General features: G+C 39.8%; 2 protein-coding genes across 2 annotated transcripts in view; one reads left to right on the forward strand and one right to left on the reverse strand.

Moving 5' to 3' along the window:
* susd6 (sushi domain containing 6) overlaps window positions 1-14,695 on the reverse strand; it is a 40,596-nt gene extending 25,901 nt beyond the window's left edge. The window contains exons 1-2 of the mRNA XM_046060603.1: window positions 14,481-14,695; window positions 7,895-8,107 (exon numbers count right to left, since the gene is read on the reverse strand). Of these exons, the coding sequence (XP_045916559.1) occupies window positions 7,895-8,066 (172 nt within the window). The 5' untranslated portion in view covers window positions 8,067-8,107; window positions 14,481-14,695. The remainder of the gene's footprint in view (window positions 1-7,894; window positions 8,108-14,480) is intronic.
* A 2,790-nt stretch (window positions 14,696-17,485) lies between these two features.
* Window positions 17,486-21,797, forward strand: LOC123978033 (acyl-coenzyme A thioesterase 1-like). The gene is made up of 3 exons (XM_046061135.1): window positions 17,486-18,368; window positions 18,465-18,667; window positions 19,155-21,797. Exons 1-3 carry the CDS (start codon window positions 17,912-17,914, stop codon window positions 19,758-19,760), a joined length of 1,266 nt encoding a protein of 421 aa, XP_045917091.1. The 5' UTR covers window positions 17,486-17,911; the 3' UTR covers window positions 19,761-21,797.
* Window positions 21,798-22,450: the final 653 nt, after the last annotated feature.

Raw genomic sequence — 22,450 nt, forward strand, 5'->3', positions numbered from 1 at the left:
TTGGCTGTTGGTCAGACTAAGCTGGCAATTTAAAGAGGTATTTGGATTTGATAGCTTGTGCCATTTGTCATTATTTTTAAATTAAATTTAAATTTAAATAATGTATTTATAAATATACAGACCTATACAAATAGATGTGAAAATGTAGATCACACATACAGAGAAATGCATGCTTCTTATAAATGACACAGTTAGCCAAATGGAAACCAATGTAGCCTATACAAAGACCATTTGGCTGCTGTTTGTTATTGCGAGCTGTTTACAGATGATGTAATCAGGACAGAGGGCATTAGCTAAGAATGGAGCTAAGCCAACTGGCCAACAAACATCTTAACACTCTATCAAATGGACTGGTTACAGTTTGAGTGGACTAAATGGAACAAAACAAAAACAGGAAATAATGAGAAGTAGACAGGAAATATTGAATGTTAATCCTGCTGACAAAAATGAAACCAAAGGCCTGTACGTAAACAGTAAAAGCTGAATTCTAGCTGTGTCAAAAGGGAGGTACAGAAACTAGGGAGAACATATTTTAAGTGAGAACCCAGGCTCAGGTCTACGAGTCAGCAACTATGCATAATAGTGAGGTCTTCAAAGAAGGCATTTAATCCCTAACAACTCCAAGGGTGCTGTTCTGAATATCTATGTTCTGACTTCCCTCTGGAGGAAGATCAGCTAAGAATTATGAATTGTGTAGTGTCATGCCCTCTCTTCCCTGTATTTACAATCTCAATTAAACATCTATTGAAGAAATTGCAGAAATGGCCTAAAAATAAGACAGCAGTGATGGAGCCGTTCCTGCTGAAAGGAAAAAGAGCTTTACACGACCTCCAACAATGATGACAAGCTAAACTAAATGCGGCAGGATAGCGCATGTATAGCCTAGCCCAACCCTTTAGCTCAGAATCAGCAAGTCAGATAACGGGGTTTACTTTATTTTGCAGTCTATTCTGCTACCTGAGATTGACTGTTTTTGAGCAGCCTTTATGCACTTTGGATACACTATTTAGCAAGAAACTAGTATAGATATAATATAGATATAAATTTCATTTCACGCTTATGACCAAAATTATCATGGTTATCTACTGGTATTGTAAAAATGTGCCGAAAAATATTAAAATGTACTGATATACACACTGAAACCATTTCAACAAGTTTTATATTGAAAACTACAAATAAAATTGCCATTTTGTTTGCATAAACAATAAAATACCAGCCAATACTTTTTGCGAACATAAGAAAACCATCTAAGTGTGCATTATCAAGATTTTATATTTTATAGGTAATGCAATGAGCCCATGCACAGTTCCATAAAAGTTTACAAACTGTTAGCAAGTCAGACAGACAAACCAAAGCTAAAAGTTAACTCACAATGCTTTCACTATAAGGTTATTTTTTTCAATCAAGTTTCCCTAGCGCTCTCATACAAACTAAAATACGACCAGACTTCAGAGTGACTGAAAAAATCACAGTGTTCGTTGATGCTAAACAGTATTTACCGTGAGTTTATAATAGCACGGTAACTGAACCCGGTTATCATGGTAATTAAAATGTGTACGGTAATAATAACTGCCGGGAATTTTACCATGGTTTATCATTACACCGGTAATCGTAGATTAAACTAAAAGCTGACGCAGTATGGTGTTGCCCTACTTCCGGTGTCTCGCTACAACTTTGACATATTGAGACATGTCCACTGTGTACTCCACCATGTACTCCCAGCAAAATATAACACCAGTCCAAACACGCTAGTTGCCGCTCTCAACTGAGCTGCTGTTATGCTAAACTGATGGTCATGCAGGCGGCTAAACAGAAAGAGCTATTTAATAAGAAGCAAAAGCATTGTTATATCCAGCTGGCAGTACTTTAAAAACTGCTGTCTAACATGTGAATTTCTGTGGCTTGGAGTTGTAAATGCTGTTTTAAGATAGTGCTAATGCAAGCTAAACATTTACTACTGCTTCACATTAAAAGCCTTGAAACCCCTACAAAGGTTTATTGTGAAGCAGCTACAGGAAGTGAAGCTTTATTTCTAACCAAGGTTAGTGAACAACTCCTATCTCCTTAGTCTGCAAGCAAGACATTGATGTTTTTCTGCACTTTTCGTCATCAATATACAGTTTAAAATGTTTCCAATGTCATTGTGGGAAAATGGTAAAAGCCACAGAAAACTGGTGAGATGAATAAACCCTCAAGCCCTTAATTTGTCTTCAATAGATCGTATTTTACCCTTCCATACTCTTGAACAGAAAACCACTCATGCTGTACCTGCGTCATGAGCTGACATGATTGCTCACTGTCTGTCGTGGTGTGGATGCCTCAACCATTGGCAAATTCAGCATATGTGTGTAGGATGCTCGGTGCTTTATGTGTAAAGCTGACGAACTTGTTTCAACATGATGCTGCAGTTGACTAAGGGTGTAATGAAAAATCAGCCCACACTGTTTCAGTGGGCCTGAAAAGCACACATCAAAGAGGAGGTGAGAGGGGAGGGAAAAAACACAAGACAGACGAAGAAAGTGGGAGACAGAACAGAGACAAAAAAGTCAAAAAAGAAAGAGAACATGAATATGTACTTTGGCAAGATTTTGAGGAGGCAGCTTGACAATGCAAATACAAAACACAAACAATAAAGTAAAGACAGAACAAAAACACAGAATGAAAGCAAAGAAATAAAGAATGAACTGAACTGAACGAAGGAATAGAAGCAAAAGCAACAGAAGACAGGAGAGACTGGGGGATATATTTAGCAGCTCATTAGTCAGAGATGTCCTCTACTCAGCAGGCTGGTCCCTCAGATGAGGCCCTTTGGAAATCATTATGACTGCCTGCTGCTTCAGACAACCACACACATTTTACTGGAAAACAATTTACAAACTGCCTCTCCTCTCCCCAGCCTTAATGTAGCTTCAAAATAATCCTCAAGTTTTGGAGAGACGCCCAAAAACAAAGCTTTGAACAACGCAAAGTAACGGGGTGTTTTGAATAACATGAAAAAACCAACAACAGTAAGAGCTAAATTCAAATTCATATATCTTAACTTATTTTGTAAATTATCAGATTTGTGCCTGGTGCTGCCAGTGCCACCACTCCCTGCTTTGACATTCATTAACCGTTACTATCCTGCACCTGTCATCAGGGGAGAAATAACAAGATGGTGGTCAGCACATTGCACACACCAAACTGCCACCAAAAGTGTCTATCAGGACACAAATGTGAAACATAGACACCCAAAATAGTAAAACATGGAAATCACATCCTCTAATTAGCTTAGTGCTAGCTGGTAGGGCTATGCAGCTAACAATAATCCTGAATGGGATCTTCACGAAGTAACGGAACGGTCTGGTCAACTGTTAAAGTGAATGAAATGGTCTTGCGTCGCCTGTCCACACTGCAGTATCTGTTTCCATGGAGTATTTCTTTGTCTGGTGAGGCATTTAGAGTTTTCCTTTAGGGCTTGATTGGGTGGGAGAGCTGTTAAATGGCATGAGGTGAGAGCACAGAGTGATGGCTCAAGTGATAAACACACAGGTAATGAAAGAGAAAGGCTGATGGATTCGACCAGACTGCTGCTAATGAGCTTTGGTGTCACCTGGCTAATTTCTGGAGCTTTAAAAATAGAGAAAGAAAAAGAAGAACAGAGACATCATAGAAAAGGGGGCTGTGCTGTGATCAATATACTCAGTCACACACACACACAAACACACACAGTGTGAGTTAGCAGTCCTAATTGCAGATTGGTGATCTAGTGGAACTGCAGCTTGCAGTGGTTTGGCCCGTGGCTTCCAACACCCCACTAAAAGCCCTCTTTCTTCTCACATTTCATAAAGGAGCCAGTAGCCAAGGTATTGCTTTACTCCTGCCTGCTTGCAAACCACTTTGCTAACAGGACTTCAGGGGACTATTCTGAACAGTAAATTGCAGGGGACCCATTAACTAACACACACACACACTTTTGTTTGACTACAGAAAGCAACAAGTTTCAAAGACTACAGCTGTTTGAAGACACCAGAAGTAGGGCATGGCTCATTCAGATATTTTCCTCTGTGGTCAGAGCAATGACGCTATACTAGCCACAAGAGTCTACTCTGTTATTACAGAGAAAAGGGGAGTTGTCTTTTTCTTTGAGCAACTCAACTTTCAAGAAAACATCCTCATATCCTTGGGTTGGACCTGCCATGTGCGAGCAACAATCGATTGTCAAAAACACACAGCTCTCCGCTCCTTCTCTTGCTCTCCTCCCCTCACAACTTTTCTTTACCCTATGACTCCACTTCTCTTCCAGGCCCGGGGAAAGCCATTTCCTGTTCTCACACGTGAACATACATAAACGTCACCGCCACACAGAGCACACAGCAGGCTTGTTTGTGGGAGACTTCTGGTCCTCACTGGCACTTTCCTGTACAGCTATATCTCAACTTCAGAAGACAATGGGGTTTTTAGAGGGCATCGTTTATCTATTTAAGTGGACGCACAAGGAGGGACCGAGTCATTTTGCCTCCTGGCATATAACACTGTTAGAGTAGAAAACACGGCATATGATCATGTGAATAGACTCTTTGGTGCTCTGAGTCCCATCTTTTCTCTTTGAGATCTGACTCACTGTCTAGGTCCACTTCCTCTGAAACAAACCACAAAGGCTCACTGTAAGGAACTGACACCATATTAGGAACTGAGCTCTATGCAGTCAACATTAGTGGATGTCAGATAGACTCAGTAAAGACATGAAACAAGCAGTATTTCCACAGCGCCCTGAAAATCCTCCAGACTGATGCCGTTTATCCTGTGCATACACAAATCCCAAGGTGCCGCTTTGTTGCTGTTTGTTTACTGGCACCCTGCTTGAATGCAGAGGATGTTTTGTTTGGCATGTTGATACTTTTGGAATAATGTCCTGAATCATTAACACAAATGTAATCATAAACAGTAATCACAAACACAAATTTTAGGGAGTCATTTACAGTTGCTCAGCAGATAGATACCCTGCTGGTAATCTTGTTTGCAATGAACAGCCGAGATAAAAAAAGACACGGACTTGGACTGTGATGGCTCTAAAAATACCTCGCCCCCAAAAGGCTTTGTGACCACTTCCTAACAGAGCATATTAACAGATACAAGAAAATGTTGTCCTGACCTTTCCACAGAGAACATGAAGCCACCGATGTGAAAACTTAAAGCTTTTCCTTTCTTTGTTAAAAGGAACTTTACTGTTTATCGTCTTGTCTCTACATTGTATTTCCCATCACTTAAAGGCCAAATTTCCTAAAAAAGCAATATCCACAGGTGGCACATAAACCCCCATAGACCAAAAATTAAGGCTTGTCGCTTATCTGTGATGTTCTCTGGTGTGTCTAGTATGCAAATGCTGTACAGTACATTTTTTAGTATCCATTTCTATTCATACTGCACACCACTATTTGTATGAGTCTGGAACAAGCCTGTCAGCAGTGATGAAATTTCATATTCATGAAAATTTCGAGAGCAATCTCCATCCCTGGAACGCGTCAATGGATTACCTCTGTGAATTATGTATGGTGAGCAGGAGAGAGAGGGAGGCCAGTGAATAGAAGAACTAATAAGATAATGACTTTAAAGCTTTAAAATTAGCGCCTCCCCTTTATGGCTATATGTATAATTATAGATTTAATTTCATACTTTCATGCTGTAAATGCTGCAGTTCATGTCTTGGTCGACAGTTGTAGATCTCATGCCGTATTGATGGTCTGTTGATGCTTCTAAGTGTCTGCCAAATGAGTAAATGTAAATGGCTGTTTTAGTGTTGTAATTTCTGTTATGTCTTCTTATGTTTACATACACCCAGTGTGTGCTGTTCTGGTCTTACATTGTCTGTTTTTATGTTAATTTCTCTTGGCTGTGTCCTCTGTTTTCTACTGCAATGAAGTGAACTTATTTCTCAATACACACTAAACTGTCATCCTCATGAAAAATCCTCAGAACAAACTATTACAATGGAGCAATCCAAGTTGCCTAGAAACCTGTGTATGAGCCACTCACTATTCATTTAATGCAAGAGATCAAATATCGTGTGCTACAGGCCATTTTTGAAGAGCCTGAACTCTTGAACTGTGACTCAGCATCGATACTGCCCACTATAAGGAAGTAAAAATCATACCTTCAAAACTAACCTTTGTGCCATTGTATTGTTGTCGGTTCACTCAAAACCTCGCCTGGAATGTTCCATTACATGTCTGAAAACTAGGTTAATTACAACATAAAATAATACCAGTGGCAATATAAAAACAAAAGAAACGAATAAAAAGTTAGTTTGATTGGGTGTGTTGACCATGTGGATTCCTTCAAGCAGCTAATGAGATAGTAGGCCTAAAAAGATTTAGACCACACAGTTAATAAATTGTCTTTAAACATGCCAGTTGAAATAGTCCTAGTGGTGGCGTCTAGAGAACTATCTGTCCTTTTCCATCAGTTGACTGGCAGTCTTAAAGGCGCAGGTGCATCATGGGTATTGAAAAGAAATTATTGGATGGACATTTGTCCCTACGTAATGCACCAACTGTCACAAACCCGGTCAATACAGGGTCTTTTCATTTCATCATCTTTGGTACAACCATATGTTACAGGCATAACACACATGCAAACACATGTACACACAAATACAGTACACAGAGCTCGTGGCCTGGGCATTTGCAGCCACAATTCTGTGTTCGTAAGCAAGAATATGTGTGTGAGTGTGTTGGACGGAGAACGTGAGCGTGATACCAGCCCCTCTGGGATCTACATGAATCATGTGTAGCCTATTATATAAGACCGAGCAAGAGAGACGATACACTTGGGATCAACAGTGCCCTCCCCTTGGCCATCCATCCACCCATTCTGCTCTCTCTCTTCCTTTTGTTGCTGTTTTCTCACACATTAATTTATTTAAGAAAGGAAATAAATAAATGCTTTAAAAACATCCCAGAGCCTTAAACCACCCCTCACACACATTTACTTATTCACACACACACACACACACACACACACACACACACACCGCCTCCTCTCTGTGGCAAGGACATCTGGCATATTTCACAAGCTGGCTATGTGAGGAAAGTGTGCGCATGTTTGTTTGTGTGTGTGTGTGTGTGTGTGTGTGTGTGTGTGTGTGTGTGTGTGTGTGTGTGTGTGTGTGTGTGTGTGTGTGTGTGTAGGTAGTGTGTGTGTAGGTAGTGTGTGTTTGTTTGGGGGGAGGGGACTAGAACATTGGAGAGCTAAAGTGAAGGGGTTCAGCGAGGACATGCCATCAACATTGTGTTCCTCTTGAAGAAAACCCACGACACAAGCTCTGTAGGTCCTGTGGTGCTTGATAAATAACCGTATTACCCATGTTTACTTTAACTTCCAAGTGTGAACCAAATATCCCTCCCAACAGAGAACAACCCATTCAATTTGAAAACCTGACACTTCACATTCAGAGATAATAATCAAAGATCTCAGGCCGAAATACAAAACCTGCTTTGAAGGTTATGGTGGGGCAATAACCAAAGCTGGCTAGACGTGCTAAAAGCTCTCAGAGGACGCTAAATGTCATGGCTGATTAAAACCTTATGACAGCAATGTGACCGCAGACAACATCATCTCTCGGTTTTATTCAATAGCGGAGGAAGACTGTTGTGACTCATTAGGGCAGTGAATGGATTCAGAGAGTGTGTGGGATTGGGCTCTCAGCTGCCATTCGGAGGCAAAGCAACCTGACCGAGCCAAGGGTAAAGGAAGCCAATTTAAACTAACTGACCTGCGAGACGAAGGGAAAATAACCTCAATCAATTCACAAGAGGCGGGAGCTAAGATGGCGGTTTAGTCGATGTATATCATGTGGGAGTGAAGACAAAAAGAAATGCGTGTGGGTTTGTGTGTGTGTGTGTCTGCATCTTACCTGATGCGTGACCATGAGGGAGCAGGGTGAAGAGGAGGAGAAGCGCGGAGGCAGCCAGCCTGTGGGCTAGAGAGGAGGAGGTGAAGGAAGAGGAGGTGGAGGAGGAAGAAGAAGAAGAAGAAGAGGAGGAGGACAGGGCTCTCGTCTGAAACGCTACCATTCCATCGCACATCTTTTCCTCCGGCGACCAGTGAGAGTCCTCTACAGCTTAACCTGTCCAGGCCACATAGAGAGGAAGGGATAGAGAGGGAGGGGGGAGAGAGGGAGGATTACTATCAACATTCAGCAAGGATTATGTAACCAAAAGCAACACAGAGAGACAGGAGGGAATAGGGTATGAGGCAGAGAAAAGGCCACAACTGCGCATCATCAAGTAACAGTAAGTTCACTAATAACAGTAGCGACATGACTGACTATGTGTATTTCCTCTTCTTGTGCTTTATTTCCTTAAACAGCATCCTGCTATGTAAACCGCCCACCAGACAGACAGCAGCTCTCCTTTTAAAAAAACCACCAGTGGCAGGAGCAGCAGCAAGAGAGTGCCTCTGATCTCCCCTCGATCCCCTCATTTGGCTCTGCCACAAGATCTAGCTAAATAAACCCGCCATTACACTCTGCTGTAGATGATGTAACAGGGAAACAGATCCCCGCCGCTGACGAGGTAGCAGCATTAGGATGATAGAGGCTGAAAATGTGTGAGAGCGAGACTAAACAGCTGCAAAAATCCTGATAGTCAGGAGATGAGCATGCCCAGAGAGCAGCATTTTACTCTAGCTTCATCATAAAATAAGTAAAAATTAAAATGTTTCTGGCTCCTTGGTGTGTGGACAGCAGCCAAATCAATGTGTATTAATTCAGTATTAGTTTGTTTGTGCATTTATAAACGTACATGAACAAAGACTGTCGAGGCAGGGATTCCTCAAATGTAGTTATTAAAGAGTTATGATAAAAAGGGTACAGTACGTCACAAATGAATGATAAACAGATGCCATATCACTGTCTGCTCAGCTGTGATGCTATTCTGCCATATGCTGCAGATTGTTGTAAGTTTGATGAATAAATTATGTAAAAACAACAACATCAGGTGCTACTATCTGAAATATTTTCTGTATTCTTTATCTGCTCATATCAACATACTGAACAAGCTGAAGACGGATGTAAATATCTTTTGCTCAACTTATTACTAACTGCAAAACTTCGTATCTACCTTAAGTTATATCTGTTGTAAGTGTCTGAAGAACATCTTAAATGTAAAACCTAATGCTGTGCTCTAGGACGACAGCAGAGAAAAGCAGTGAAGAGATGGAGTTATAGTGAGACACCTTTAAAAAGGCATCACTGGGAGGAAAAACACACATACAATAACAACCCAATCTTCTCTCCATGATTCTAACTTAACTTCCTAAAAGCATTTGTTGGTTGATTAGGGGGATACAACAGAATGTACACTATCATTACATAAATGAGATGCAGGTGCACATAGTCTTGGTTATGTTGCTACAGAGAGATTGGGATGAAGTAGCAGTAGTTGTGCTTTGTAGGGAACTAACTTGCTGGCAGGCAGCATATCCTCAAGAGAAGGCAGAGGGCCCATTACAGTTCCACAAGGCTGCTAGCTAGTGGCTACAGTAATGGCACTGCTGCACTTAGGGGGCGGCGAATTTGATTGCAGATATACTGCGTGGCCACTGGCACTGCCACAGATGACCCGGAACTACTGTGATGGGGGAAGTAACTTTAAACACACATACACAGTTAGGTCAGAGTGTGCATACTCCATAGAGCTGAAACTATTAGTCCATTAATTAATCAACTAGTTGACAGACAGACAAAATAAATGAACTTAAAAGAAAAAACAAAAGATTAATAGAGAAAACAACCTACAGATTTACTGACAATGAAAATAATCATTAGTTGCTCCCCCAAAACTCAGAGTTGGGAGGTAATGGAGGTCAAACGCAGTGGCCCTGTTCTGGACATTTCCATACATAGGCTCTCAAAATGCTGTAAATCAACTTCAGCATATTTTGCCTGTCTGTGCTTCCACATTTTAGCGTCCAGCACTAAGCTACATTTTAAATAACTTAACAGCCTGCCGCCTTTCTGATGTCCACAAGAGCAGGAGGGAGACGCATACCTGCATGCGGTGCAGGCCAGCTGGAGAGTGACGTAAGTCGGTTTTGGCAGAACAGTTTGGATACTGCATTAAGCCAAAGGGCAGACAAAAACACATGCAGGGGACCTGAGCCAGGCATTTGATCCATAGACGCTATTTCATTTGTACATGTTGGGATCAGAGCAGTGCTCACAGAGCTATCCTATGTTAACTCAGATGATGATAAAGTATTTCTGATTATGTTCTTGCCAGATCAACGTATTAGAAATATCAAGGACAAACAAAAGTCAAAGGCAACAATAACACGTGTTTTGTTCAAAGGCCCTTGTTTGGATGTAAATAACCACCTGGGATGGCATTTATAATGCAGGCCTGACCTCCTGAGAGAGCTGAGGGCAGAGTATTGACCGGCCCGTATATTTGCAAAGTGAAAACTTAAGCAGAATTAGCTTAATTGCTTTCACACAAGAGCATCTGAGAAAGGAGAAAGTTATTAACTCTGTGCTTAGGTATCCCACAAAATACAGCATTCCAATTAGCTAGAACAAGATAGCTCGGAGCCTTAAAGGAATTATTTGCAGATCTTTCAATGCTCTGACTTTATATTCATGCATTTAATTGATTAATAATGCAGCAGGCATCATGACAGCGAAAGCACAGAAATACTTCAAGTTTGGTTGTCAACTTTCCAAATTTGCCACTGTGCATGTTTCCTGTCAGAAGCTGCCAAAGATGTTGAGCTTGACACGTCACATTAAAGGATGTGCTGCTATTTTGAACTTCAAGAGATTTAGTTTCTGTTTCCTGGAACAACATTTTGTATCAAGCCACATAAACAAACACTTCTTTCCGGCAGCTGCATGTAGCCGCCAGGTGACATTTTTAGGGCCTGTAATGATATTGGCGTAGGTACAGTCAAACAGTGCGTGTTTAAATAGCTATCAGTGTCATTACAAAGTCCTTTCAAATGGCTGACATTCAAGCCATTATTGCAGAATGACTACTTCCAATTATAAGTAGTGTCACAGGATATATCACTACCAACAGAATGGCTACTAAAAGGAATATAAAAAACAACCAGAAAGCAAATGCTTTCCACACTGACTTATTAAACTTTTTTAAAGATGTAATGCCATGAAACTCGTAAACTACCTTGCTTCCTGCAAGGGAACAAGAGAACTTCCTTATTTCATACTAAATCAAGCTACATGTGGCTGAGACTACTTTTAATTAAGAAGAATGGTAATTTCAGAAAAGGAACATGTAAATATTTTAGGATGATTTAATGTCAACGTTGTGTAACCACGGTGCTTAATTAATCACTATAATCAATGTGATCATTTGGTTCCAACCCAACAAGGGCAAGAAGAGACAAGACTAGCCATGCAACAAAACCGGTGTTACCAGCTCTAGTTTACCACAGGTTTGGATGGAGTAGACTATATTGTACAAAATCATATCTGCAGCAGCCTGTCAAATAAACAGAACAGTGAAAAATGGCACTCTTAAGAAAGAAATACTTTCACAATCAGAACAAAGCTGCTCTGAAGTTGTGGACTTTAAAAAGCTGTTTTGAAATCAACAGCTATGTTTTATTGTTGGTCAGACAAACAAGCAAACTGAAGAAGTTATCTACTCCAGAAAAATAATTAATAATGAAAATAATCTCTAGTTGCAGCCCTGAATGACACTGCAAAAAAATGCAATGCTATTTGTCGTTTGTGTTCAGCCCATTGCATTAAGAGTTTTTTACAGCATAAATACTTTGTCTGTTAAGTCCTTCACTTGGGGAAAAAAAAATCATGCAACTCTCCACTTCAGACACCAGTGAGACAACCAGCCAGCCAGCAGGCTGCAACTGCAGTTTTTCAGCTGCCCGGGGCTCCTGGAATGCAAAGAGAGCCAAGGAGAGCAGCAGTACAGGCATGTGTCCGGGAACAGAGAGCACTCAGTGTGCCAAGGAAACAGCCGGGAGGAGATTTCCACCCGATAGACCCATTGCTACTGCGGCTGGTAGATCCCGCCTGGGCCTGTGGAGGGAGCCCAGAGATGGGGCTCTGCATGGCAGCACAGAAAGGGCCCTTTGTCATGAAGTATTATGTAGTGTTAAGCCCCACAGTACCCGAGCATCCCTCTGTACCGCCACAAGGGAGGGCACGGAAACACACAGTAAGATGGAGAGGAGAAAAAATAAAGGAGACAGAATTAAGATAAAACAGTGGGAAGAGAAACACACACAAAATTAGAGAAACACTTTGTTGACAGTGTTAAAGGTAGGGAAATGTGAGAATGGGATTGAAGCCAAGTGTTCTTATCTTTATTCACAAGATATTTTCTTTAAGCTATGTTGTCAAACAGAAAAGGCCTCTGAATGCTGGACCGGGAGTTTAAATAGAGAACCATTAAAGCTGCACATTATATATCTGCTAGTTCCTCTGTGAAAGCTACAGCGTGTGCAATGTGTAAAAACAAAACAAGTCAGTCCCAACAATGAGAGTGAAATGAGTGATTGTGACACTCACAAAATTTACTCAGTTCTGCAACGAAAAACATGTTATAATTTCAATGAAGTCATCAAAAAGTAGAATTCATACTTTCCAACACAATACGCTGCCTCTAAATAAAAACACAAAGACTGGGTATTCTTGAATACAGTATCAACACCTCAAAAGGCGTGATAAATAAAATAGCAGGAAATAACAGAAGCAAGCACTTTCACACACTGCAGTTATTAATGTTTCCACATAAAATAACAGTTTCCACCAAAACTCTTATTTGGCTGTATTTCTAGGGACAAAGTGGGGCATTGACTAAGTACAAACCACATACTGTTTGGTCGGTGAACACTCTCCTGCTCAACGAAGTAGCCCGCAGTCAGGACAGTGTTCACAAGTTTTATACTTGTGGGGGCAGAATGAATTTATGTTGTAATATGAATTTATGTATGTAATAGAAAATGCCTCTTGGGGTGGTCAATATGGATAAACCCTACATCATGGTAAATGTACTTTTGTACAATATTGATATAATCATTCATATAATACTGTCAATGGTATTGAGAACTTTTATTAATTAATAGATAAAATACCCAGACAGGATTGTTTTGGCTAAACCCTGACATATCAAGGTAGTTCATCACATTAATGCTATAACTATAATCCTAAAATAACTAAAATCCAACATTACTATTTAGTAGGGATAGCAACCACAGCATAAACAGAGTGGCATATAAACATTTTTGTTGTCTCACAGAATGCCTTATCACATCTTCCTCACTAAACTTCCTCAGTCTCTTAAAATATGTTTGATCTTTGTTCTCCATTATTATGATAAACAGCTCACATTTGGACTTCCCTGCCCTTTTGCTGTGGTTAAGTGTCCATCATATCTTACCCTTCCCAGCAAACAGGAAACGCCTCTAACTTTTCAGAATCAGAATCAGAAGGAGCTTTATTGCCAAGTAGTGTTTTACACATGATACACGTGATAAGGTGATACACGTAGAAAATCATACAGTTGACATAAATAAATGTAGAAATATATAAATATGGAATGGAAGAACAACGTTGCAGATATATACATGTGCATTATTCTAGGTCTGTGCCGTGCAGAAGTAACGTAACGGGAAGAGAATATTGTGTACATATAAATATATAAACTGAGAACATAAATGAGGGAGTGGGAAATTACTGCGCTTGGAATATCTGAGCAGAGCAGAGACCTTCAAAACTCAACAACACACCCCTGCAACTGTATCAAAGTGGTCAACTGCCTTTATAGCAGCTCTGAAGCAGAGTCACACGCTTCGACACGTGCAACTGTACTGCTAGCTATTTAAACAAAGAGTGTGGTGGGCTGCCAGGACTACACACACACACACACACAGTAGGACAAAAACAAAGCAACCCAATTCTAACACGCAACACATGCAATTATTTAATCACTGTTTCAGTTACTTTCATGTTCGCACACCAGAAATAATCAGGATATTGAGCGACGTCTTTAACTGACACAGCGGACTCCTTGCTACGTTGCAAACTGTCTATTATTGTTCACATGACCAACGTGTAACAATACAGTAACGCTACAGCTGTTAACTAAGCAGCTACTCGAGCCGGTGTTGTTTTATTTAATCTCTAAGCACTTTCTCAAGCAAGCGTATGCTAGCTGAAAAAAACTTATGGCCGGCTGAATGCGTTAGACCTGTCAGAAATAAAATACGGCAGTTAGTTCTCTGAACGTTAATGGATATTAAGGGCTAGTTCGTTAGTTGACAAAACACGAAACTGACATCTCGTTATTCTCCTTTAGCCTTCGTTAAACGTCACCCTAGCGTGCGCAACTTGTTTAAAATTGTGTAATCAGCAAATACACACTGGCGGAAATAGACACAGCAAAAAGATATCGTAGTGGCCTATCTAACGTTTGTGTTTAACGTTAGCTTTCGGGAAAAAAACAGACAACACTCACCAACGTAAAGGTTATCAGCAGCGAGCCCTCCTCTCAGTACTTCACACTCGAGGCATTTACGCTCGTATACATGGAGACACCCAAACCAGAATGTAGCAAATAATACAAAAAATATAAAGCTTTCGTTGTGTAGTTCCGTCTGTAGGGCTAACTGTTGTGTTGTTCCTCCTCCTCGGCTCGCCTGCTCTTTATTCTAGGTGTGCGGAAACACTCGCTGAGAACCAGTTGCCTCGCTCTCGCGCGGTCTCCATGGCTACCTCGTTAAAAGGGCGGATCAAGCCAACCACAAGGCTCGCCTTCAAATTAAAAGCACATGATTTAATGCGGAGGGGGAGACAAAAGAATCGACAAAAAGATCAAATTCATCAACATAATTCAGAACAATAAAACTGCACATGTCTTTACTAGATACTGAACATGCATGCATTATGGTGTATGTGTCATTATGGAGAATTACCATATAGACATGTACAGTTAGGCTACTACTTTATATTGCTATTTGTCATTACACCTCTGTTAATAATACTACTGCTCTTTATTGCCATTTATCATTACACATCTGTTGTTAATACTATATAATACTGCTCTTTATTGCTATTTATCATTATACCTCTGTTAGTAATATATAATACTGCTTTATATAGCTATTTATTTTTACTGTATAATACTACCCTGTATTGCTATTTGTCATTACACCTCTGTTAATACTATATAATATTGCTCTGTATAGCTATTTGTCATTACTGTATAATACTGCTCTGTATTGCTATTTGTCATTACACCTCTGTTAATACTATATAATATTGCTCTGTATAGCTATTTGTCATTACTCTATAATACTGCTCTGTATTGGGGGGGGGGGGACTGTCCTTGAAAACACCAGGGACAAAGATGGAAATTAATTCAGGTCTTTATTGTTCTACGTAATACTGTATTGTGATGTATTATAATGTATTATAATGTTGTCAATAAGCCACATGAAGCCAAATTAAATACATATCTTCCAGCACCTACAGCTATACCACCCCAAAGATGTTTAGGGTGATTGCAAAACCTTTTTCATCTCTGGCAGTTCACACAAAGTCTTTGTTGTTAGTTATTAGATCTTCTGATATGGTTTTTCTTTGTAGCTGTTGCTGGTGGAGGGAGTACACCACCACAGCGTGCATATACATTAGATCTATGAGTAGTTATTAAACCAAAAAAGTGATTTACATCGAAATGTAAATATAAATAGTACTGCACTCTATTTACACAATATGCTTGCAGATAGAAGAGAATGAGTGGGTGGACATTTTACATTCATTCACTCATGGGTAAAGAATGTGAGATCTCTCATCATCATACATAACTGTACTTCATTCTGCACAGTAACCTTGCAAAACATAATACCTCACATGAAGGAACCTCAAAGGGGCAGTCACTTACTTTTGAAATCCCTATCTTAGTCCTATACCCTAAGATAGTTCATAAAGTATTTGCAAACATACATTTAGTAGTTGTCCTAGAATTTGAATGGGTTATTGATTTTCTGGACCCACGAACTATATAGGGTAGCTATGGCAACCAAATAATGTTTATTATAGTGAAATGTTGAGTAGGATGACATAACCTGGATTTGGCTTTAAAGTGAGCATAATGTCATCCATATCATAAAATAATCTCTCCTTTATCATCTTTTTCACTTTACATAGAATGATAAATAGGCCAAGACAAAGTGTCTAGTGCACTGTATGGAGCTCATCATGCCTTTAACAAACTATATTCATATTATACTTCAGCAAAAAGAGACACTCTTTTATTTGTAATACTTTATTGACAAGAATTAATGGGTCATATTTATGTGAAGTCATTCTTGATATTTGTATAGTATTTGTTTCTGGTTTATTTATGTTTTCATTCTACTTTTTAATATTTATTTTATTGTCCTTCAAATGTTGGTGTAAATAATCTGTCTCCGTAATTGTTATGATGTTATTGCAGTTAGCAAATGGAGCAAAGGTCCATTCCAGTTATATGAATCATTTCTCGCAACGGTTGTTAGTAGGAAGGAAATTCATACGCCAGCGATGACTGGAGAGGTTCTCCTCTAAATGCACGCTAGGATTGAAACATGCCACAATGCCTCAATGTCCAAAAATAGATTAATATTAGATTAAACCACAACATTTCATTTAATTAGCCCAGATAGTCAGAAGTTTAAGTGTTTGTTGCTTCCCCTGTGTATGAAGTCCTCATTGCCAGAGTTTCTGAAGTCTTTGCACTGCTCAACTAATGATTGATGGAAACACCATATGTCATTGAGTCCTGTAAAGAACCTCTGACAGGACACCCACAGGTCTACCCTGGAAATAAACAAGAGACAACTGAGCCCATTGTCCTACCATTTTTTCTCATGAATATGAAAATATATGCAGCAAGGTGGTCCAACATCTAATCAGATAATCCATAAGGGAAACATGGGGTGTAAATGAGTTTCCTATCATGTACTGTTCTCGTCTAATTGTGTTCACCACAATAAAACTAGGGCATACTGCATACATGCATCTACTTTGTTAGGAGATTAAGATTAGTCTAAATGTTACTCCTGTAAAGGAAGGACGTCTTAACTTTTCACACTTTCCCGTGTTCTGTGTCAGTAGTGACATCTAGTGGCTGCTTTACTTTCCTACATACACGTAGCCTATAGGTCCTTGAGTCGATTATTTGTAGGTAAATAATTATTAATAAAATAAATACAATATTTAATTTATATTATCTCTTATTTGAAAGTAGGTGGCCTACTCTCGCTGGATACATTCCACAGCGGGAATGACCTCCTGCTTTCTTTGTCAAATTGTCATACATTTCTCCTTGGATTTTAATTTTAATAGCCTTTATTTGAAATACTTATTTTAACATACGTTGAGTACACAAAGCGGCACACTGACAAAACACACAAACAGAAGAGTGATTTCATTTTAAACCACTGGCTTCCTCCTTTGCGGAGGAAGTGGTTGCATCCACCTTGGGGGACACTGCTTCCTCGTTTTGGGACCATCGACGGTGTAATAGGCTATTAACAGAAGCAGTCCGCGTCTGCTCCAGAGTATATTCGAGGCTTAAGGTTGGAGGTAGGCCTACTGTCCAATGTAAATATAAATACTTCGTAGAATGGTCTTCAGTCAAGTTCTGGCTGGTTAAAGACAATAAGCGTCTACACTGTGACCGACATTAATCTACGGACAATCAGTTTGTCCAAAACAAAAGCAAAAACGACAACTCAAGCTCTCAAAGTTACTTTCTTGCTATCTACAGGAGGAGAACATTCCCAGTGCGAAGTTAGCGTTCATGTTTTGTTTGCTAACGTTAACTACTACTACTACTACTGCTGTGCGGAGTAAAGGCAAAGGACATTCAGGTCATTGCAGTTCCCATCGTGACGACCTGAAATGGCTTACTCACAGATCCGCCTGAAGATTCTCCCCAGCGTTCGCTGTCTGTTTGATAAACCAGTGCAGGTAAAATTAGAGGGACTTATTCCTCACAAACCAGTTGAACTGAGGTCCAAACTAATTGATGACAGAGGGGTGATTTTCAAGGCTTCTGCTCTGTACAAAGCGGATGAAACTGGCCAGGTGGATGTCTGCCGTGCACCCTCGCTGGGAGGAAGTTACACCGGAGTGGAGCCCATGGGTTTGTTTTGGGCCATGGCACCTGAGACTCCACACAGTAAATTCCTAAAGAAGAATGTGCTCAGCCCAACGCTGGTGGAGATAGAAGCACTGAGTGGAGACACTGGTCATCTCTTAGCCTCTGAAACCAACGAGAGAAGATACATGAAAGAGGGGATGAATAGAATACTTTTGCAAGAGGGAAGAATAAAAGGAGTCCTCTTCATACCACCAGGTTAGTTGTGCACTGTGAGTCAGTTGATGAGAGATTTGGAGAGTCTGTGTTCTACTTAACGTCCCCTCTCCCTTTATATTGTCTTATTTTCTACAGGAAATGGGCCATTCCCAGGAATAGTGGATTTGTACACACTTGGTGGAGGTCTCACTGAGCCCAGAGCCAGCCTCCTAGCAAATAAAGGTTATGTTGTTTTGGCACTGGCTTATTATGGTTTCCAGGATTTACCAAAAAACCCTACAAAGTGGGATTTGGAGTACTTTGAAGAGGCAGTAACATACCTAAGGGGACGGCCAGAGGTTAGTATTAAAGAATAAATAAAATAAAAAGATAAGCATAGGCCTACTATAATATTAGAACCTCCATTTTATTTATTAATAGTGTTCTTCTTCATCTGCTGGCATTTTCTTCCTCAAATTAACTAGATTTAAGATAACTTTAGAGCTGAAACAATTATTTGATTAAGCCGTCCCAGCTTCTTATGAGAATTTGCTGTTTTGTTCACTTCGTGTGATAATATACTGTTTTTAGATTTTGGACCGTTTGTCAGGCAAAGGAAGACATTTTAACTCATCTTGGGTGGGATGGAATTTTTTAAGTGAAGCGATTAATTGAGAAAGTGACTGGCAGATTAATAGGTGATGAAAATAATAGTTAACTGTAACCCCAGTTTGTGTAATGGTGAATGGCTGTTACTTATGTTCAGCTGTACATATTAGCAGGGATACCTGTTATAGATGAAAGATATTCTAAACATGATTATTAACACAACACCTCTCTGTGCAGGTTAAAGGTCCAGGGATTGGCATCCTATCAATCTCTCAGAGTGGTAGTTTGGCTTTGGCAATGTCGTCTTTCCTCTCTGGCATCTCAGCGACGGTCTGTGTTAATGCCTGCATTGCAAATATTTTGATTCCTTTACACTACAAGGACATTGTTATACCTCCGCTTTCTCCTGTCATGGAGAATATTAAAATCACAGAATCTGGGCTTCTAGATATACGCAACGCCTTACCAGACACTTCCTTGGAAAAGAACAGGGTGTCGTTGTTTCCAATTGAACGTGCCAGCTGCCAGTTCCTGTTTGCTGTTTCTGAAGATGACCACAACTGGAAGAGTGCTTTATTTGCCAAGCAGGCTGCTGCGACGCTGAGGAATCATGGCAAAGAGTGTATTAAGGTGGCAACATACCCTAAAGCTGGACACTTTTTGGAAGTCCCTTACATGCCTTTTTGTCCGTCTGGGTTTCATGCAGCAGTGGGGAATGTTGTGATGTTTGGTGGGGAGGCAAAAGCCAACTCCGAGGCTCAGCTGGACTTGTGGGAAAGAGTCCAGGAATTCTTCAAGAGCCACCTGGGCCCTGTTTCAGAAAGCAGGCTTAACAAACTCTGAGCTTATCCCTGAGCTCTGGGTTGATTGAGCCTAAGGTGGGAAACGCTGAATTTTCGGTTCCAGAACAGCTGATAAGAAGTTCAATCAACTCTGAGTATGTTGAGCCTGATGGAAGGGCGTGCGTGGGGATGAAAAAAGCCATCATCAATGGAGCTCCGATACTACGATCATTATGGCAACGGGTAAATAACGACAGAGCCTCCATTTTAATCGGGTGAAGCTATAAATATGAATGCATTCCAACGCGGACCCTGATTGGCTCTAAACGTAGGAGTTGAAGAAGGATCAATGTGTTAACATTATTAGGCTACTATACAGTGTTGCTCATTCGTCATTTACTAGACTGGAATTTCATTAATGAATGATAAAGTGCTGGAATTTTCTTACAGCCCATTACATTTGATTTTAAATAGGAAGGTTATATTTATTAAACTGTAACCTGACGGGACAAAGTGCCGGCGGCAGTCGGCTACCTGATTATGAAAATAGGTAGGCTATAGATCAAATATAAGACAGTTTACTCCTGAACCTGTGATTGTAAAGTCAGTCACACCTAGCAGGTTAGCCTATAAATTATTTTTTTGCAGTGGAAAATGTGTCTATTGGTTAAAGTTTGAGACGTCTATTTCACATTAATAAAATCTTGCTCTTTTCATATTTTATTAATGCTGTCAAAACACATTCAGACTATCAGCAGGTAATAAAGAAAAACTCACTTTTAACCTTATTTAGGCCTGTTTGTTTCAGCTGCACCACAGTCATCATCACTCGGAAATAGTCACATCTCCAGTTGATAACTACAAATGTTCCAATCATGCGACTTGCCTACAATATGAAAGATTACTGTTTACCAATCAGTTTTATAGGTTATATATTAAACAGTGATTACTGCAGTAATGTATCCCACAGTAAGTGTTTTCAGTGCAACTGTCCACAGAGTCACAGCGTTATACCTAAACACGGATATAGATTTTATTCTGGGGTGAGGAAAATCCACAATGTGCGGAGATCTGTCCATACATCGATGACAGATTGATCATAAAGCAGTCATCTTCAAGATCATGTTTGGGTAAAAAACGAATAACCTATCTAACTTTTTAAAAGTTTTTAAAGATGTAAATGCGTTCAGATATGTGCTTTGATATCGACAGTATGAATGAGGAAATGAAACGGTGTCAGACAGCCGCCTCAGGATCCGCTGGAGGGGAGGAGTCAGAGAGAAACTGACAGTTTTCCAACTTATCCTGAACCTAAACAACATCAGTTCCCGGATTTACTGATCTAGGGTTTATCTGATCTCGCTCTCTGAAACAGAAAACTTAGAGTTTCCCTCATGTCAGGCTTAACATACTCAGAATTTTCACTAATCCCGCTTTCTCAAACGGGGCCCTGGACAACAAGGGCACTTGTTAGCAAGCACTGCTGCATCAAGTGGCTGTCCTTAATAATAGCCTTGCCTTTACTTTCTAATGAATGAAAACAGTCATTAGGGTCAAATGTGTATTAAATTATACAGTATCATATGTTGAAGCTTTGGATTAATGACTTTCTCAACAAACTCAGCATTTCATGGTTCAAACATATGTATTTAGTTATAATCCTTTTCAGAGCAGATATTTTGATACATGAATAAGAATCATGTGGTGACATAAACTAACAAAAGCACTCCCACGATAGCAAGGCTATTTTGCTAACCTGAATCTTTTGTTTATTTCAATGTGTGTATTGTTAATGATTAGGAGGTAATGAACTTTTTTCAGCTTCTGAATGAAGGTGTGACAGAAAAAGTGAGCGAGAATGCACCATACCAGGACTCTGGGACTGACACATCTAAATGGAATGCAGCAAAAAACAGCTTTGCTTCTCCTAAAATGACATGTCCTGCTTTTCAAATTAAGAAGTCTTACTAATCATCTCGCATAACTTAAGCACTTTACATTAAACAAGCCTGCTGTGCCAACTTTATTGGTGATAAAAGTTTATATATTTGGTTTGTGGTTGGAAAAGGATGGAGAAATAATTATATTCTTTTGACTACTTCTGAGTTGTGTCATATTGTGATCCATTCATCAATTGTCCATAACCTCTGGTGCAGGGGGGCTGGAGCTAATATTTTCATATTAAGTTATGGTTTTACAAAATGATGCTGTGCAAATAAATAATTCCAAGAAAACTGGAATTAAAAACTAACAAATGAATTGTTATCCCACCATAACCATGGATTAATCATTAATATGGTGTCACATCATGATATACAGTGGGTACGGAAAGTATTCAGACCCCTTTAAATTTTTCACTCTTTGTTTCATTGCAGCCATTTTCCAAAAATCAAAAAAGTTCATTTTATTTCTCAGTAATGTACACTCAGCACCCCATCTTGACAGAAAAAAAACCAGAAATGTAGAAATTTTTGCAAATTTATTAAAAAAGAAAAACTGAAATATCACATGGTCATAAGTATTCAGACCCTTTGCTCAGTATTTAGTAGAAGCACCCTTTTGATCTAATACAGCCATGAGTCGTTTTGGGAAAGATGCAACAAGTTTTTCACATCTGGATTTGGGTATCCTCTGCCATTCCTCCTTGCGGATCCTCTCCAGTTCTGTCAGGTTGGATGGTAAACGTTGGTGGACAGACATTTTCAGGTCTCTCCAGAGATGCTCAATTGGGTTTAAGTCAGGGCTCTGGCT

This window comes from Micropterus dolomieu, linkage group LG10 (genome assembly GCF_021292245.1).
Source record: "Micropterus dolomieu isolate WLL.071019.BEF.003 ecotype Adirondacks linkage group LG10, ASM2129224v1, whole genome shotgun sequence".
Taxonomy (NCBI): Eukaryota; Metazoa; Chordata; class Actinopteri; order Centrarchiformes; family Centrarchidae; genus Micropterus; species Micropterus dolomieu.

Bases quoted from the DNA above. Each gene is read 5' to 3' on its own strand.
- LOC123978033 (XM_046061135.1), top strand. From the start codon at position 17,912: ATGGCTTACTCACAGATCCGCCTGAAGATTCTCCCCAGCGTTCGCTGT. The intron at 18,369-18,464 runs GTTAGTTGTGCA...TATTTTCTACAG, and splicing joins AGTCCTCTTCATACCACCAG to GAAATGGGCCATTCCCAGGA. The intron at 18,668-19,154 runs GTTAGTATTAAA...CTCTCTGTGCAG, and splicing joins ACCTAAGGGGACGGCCAGAG to GTTAAAGGTCCAGGGATTGG.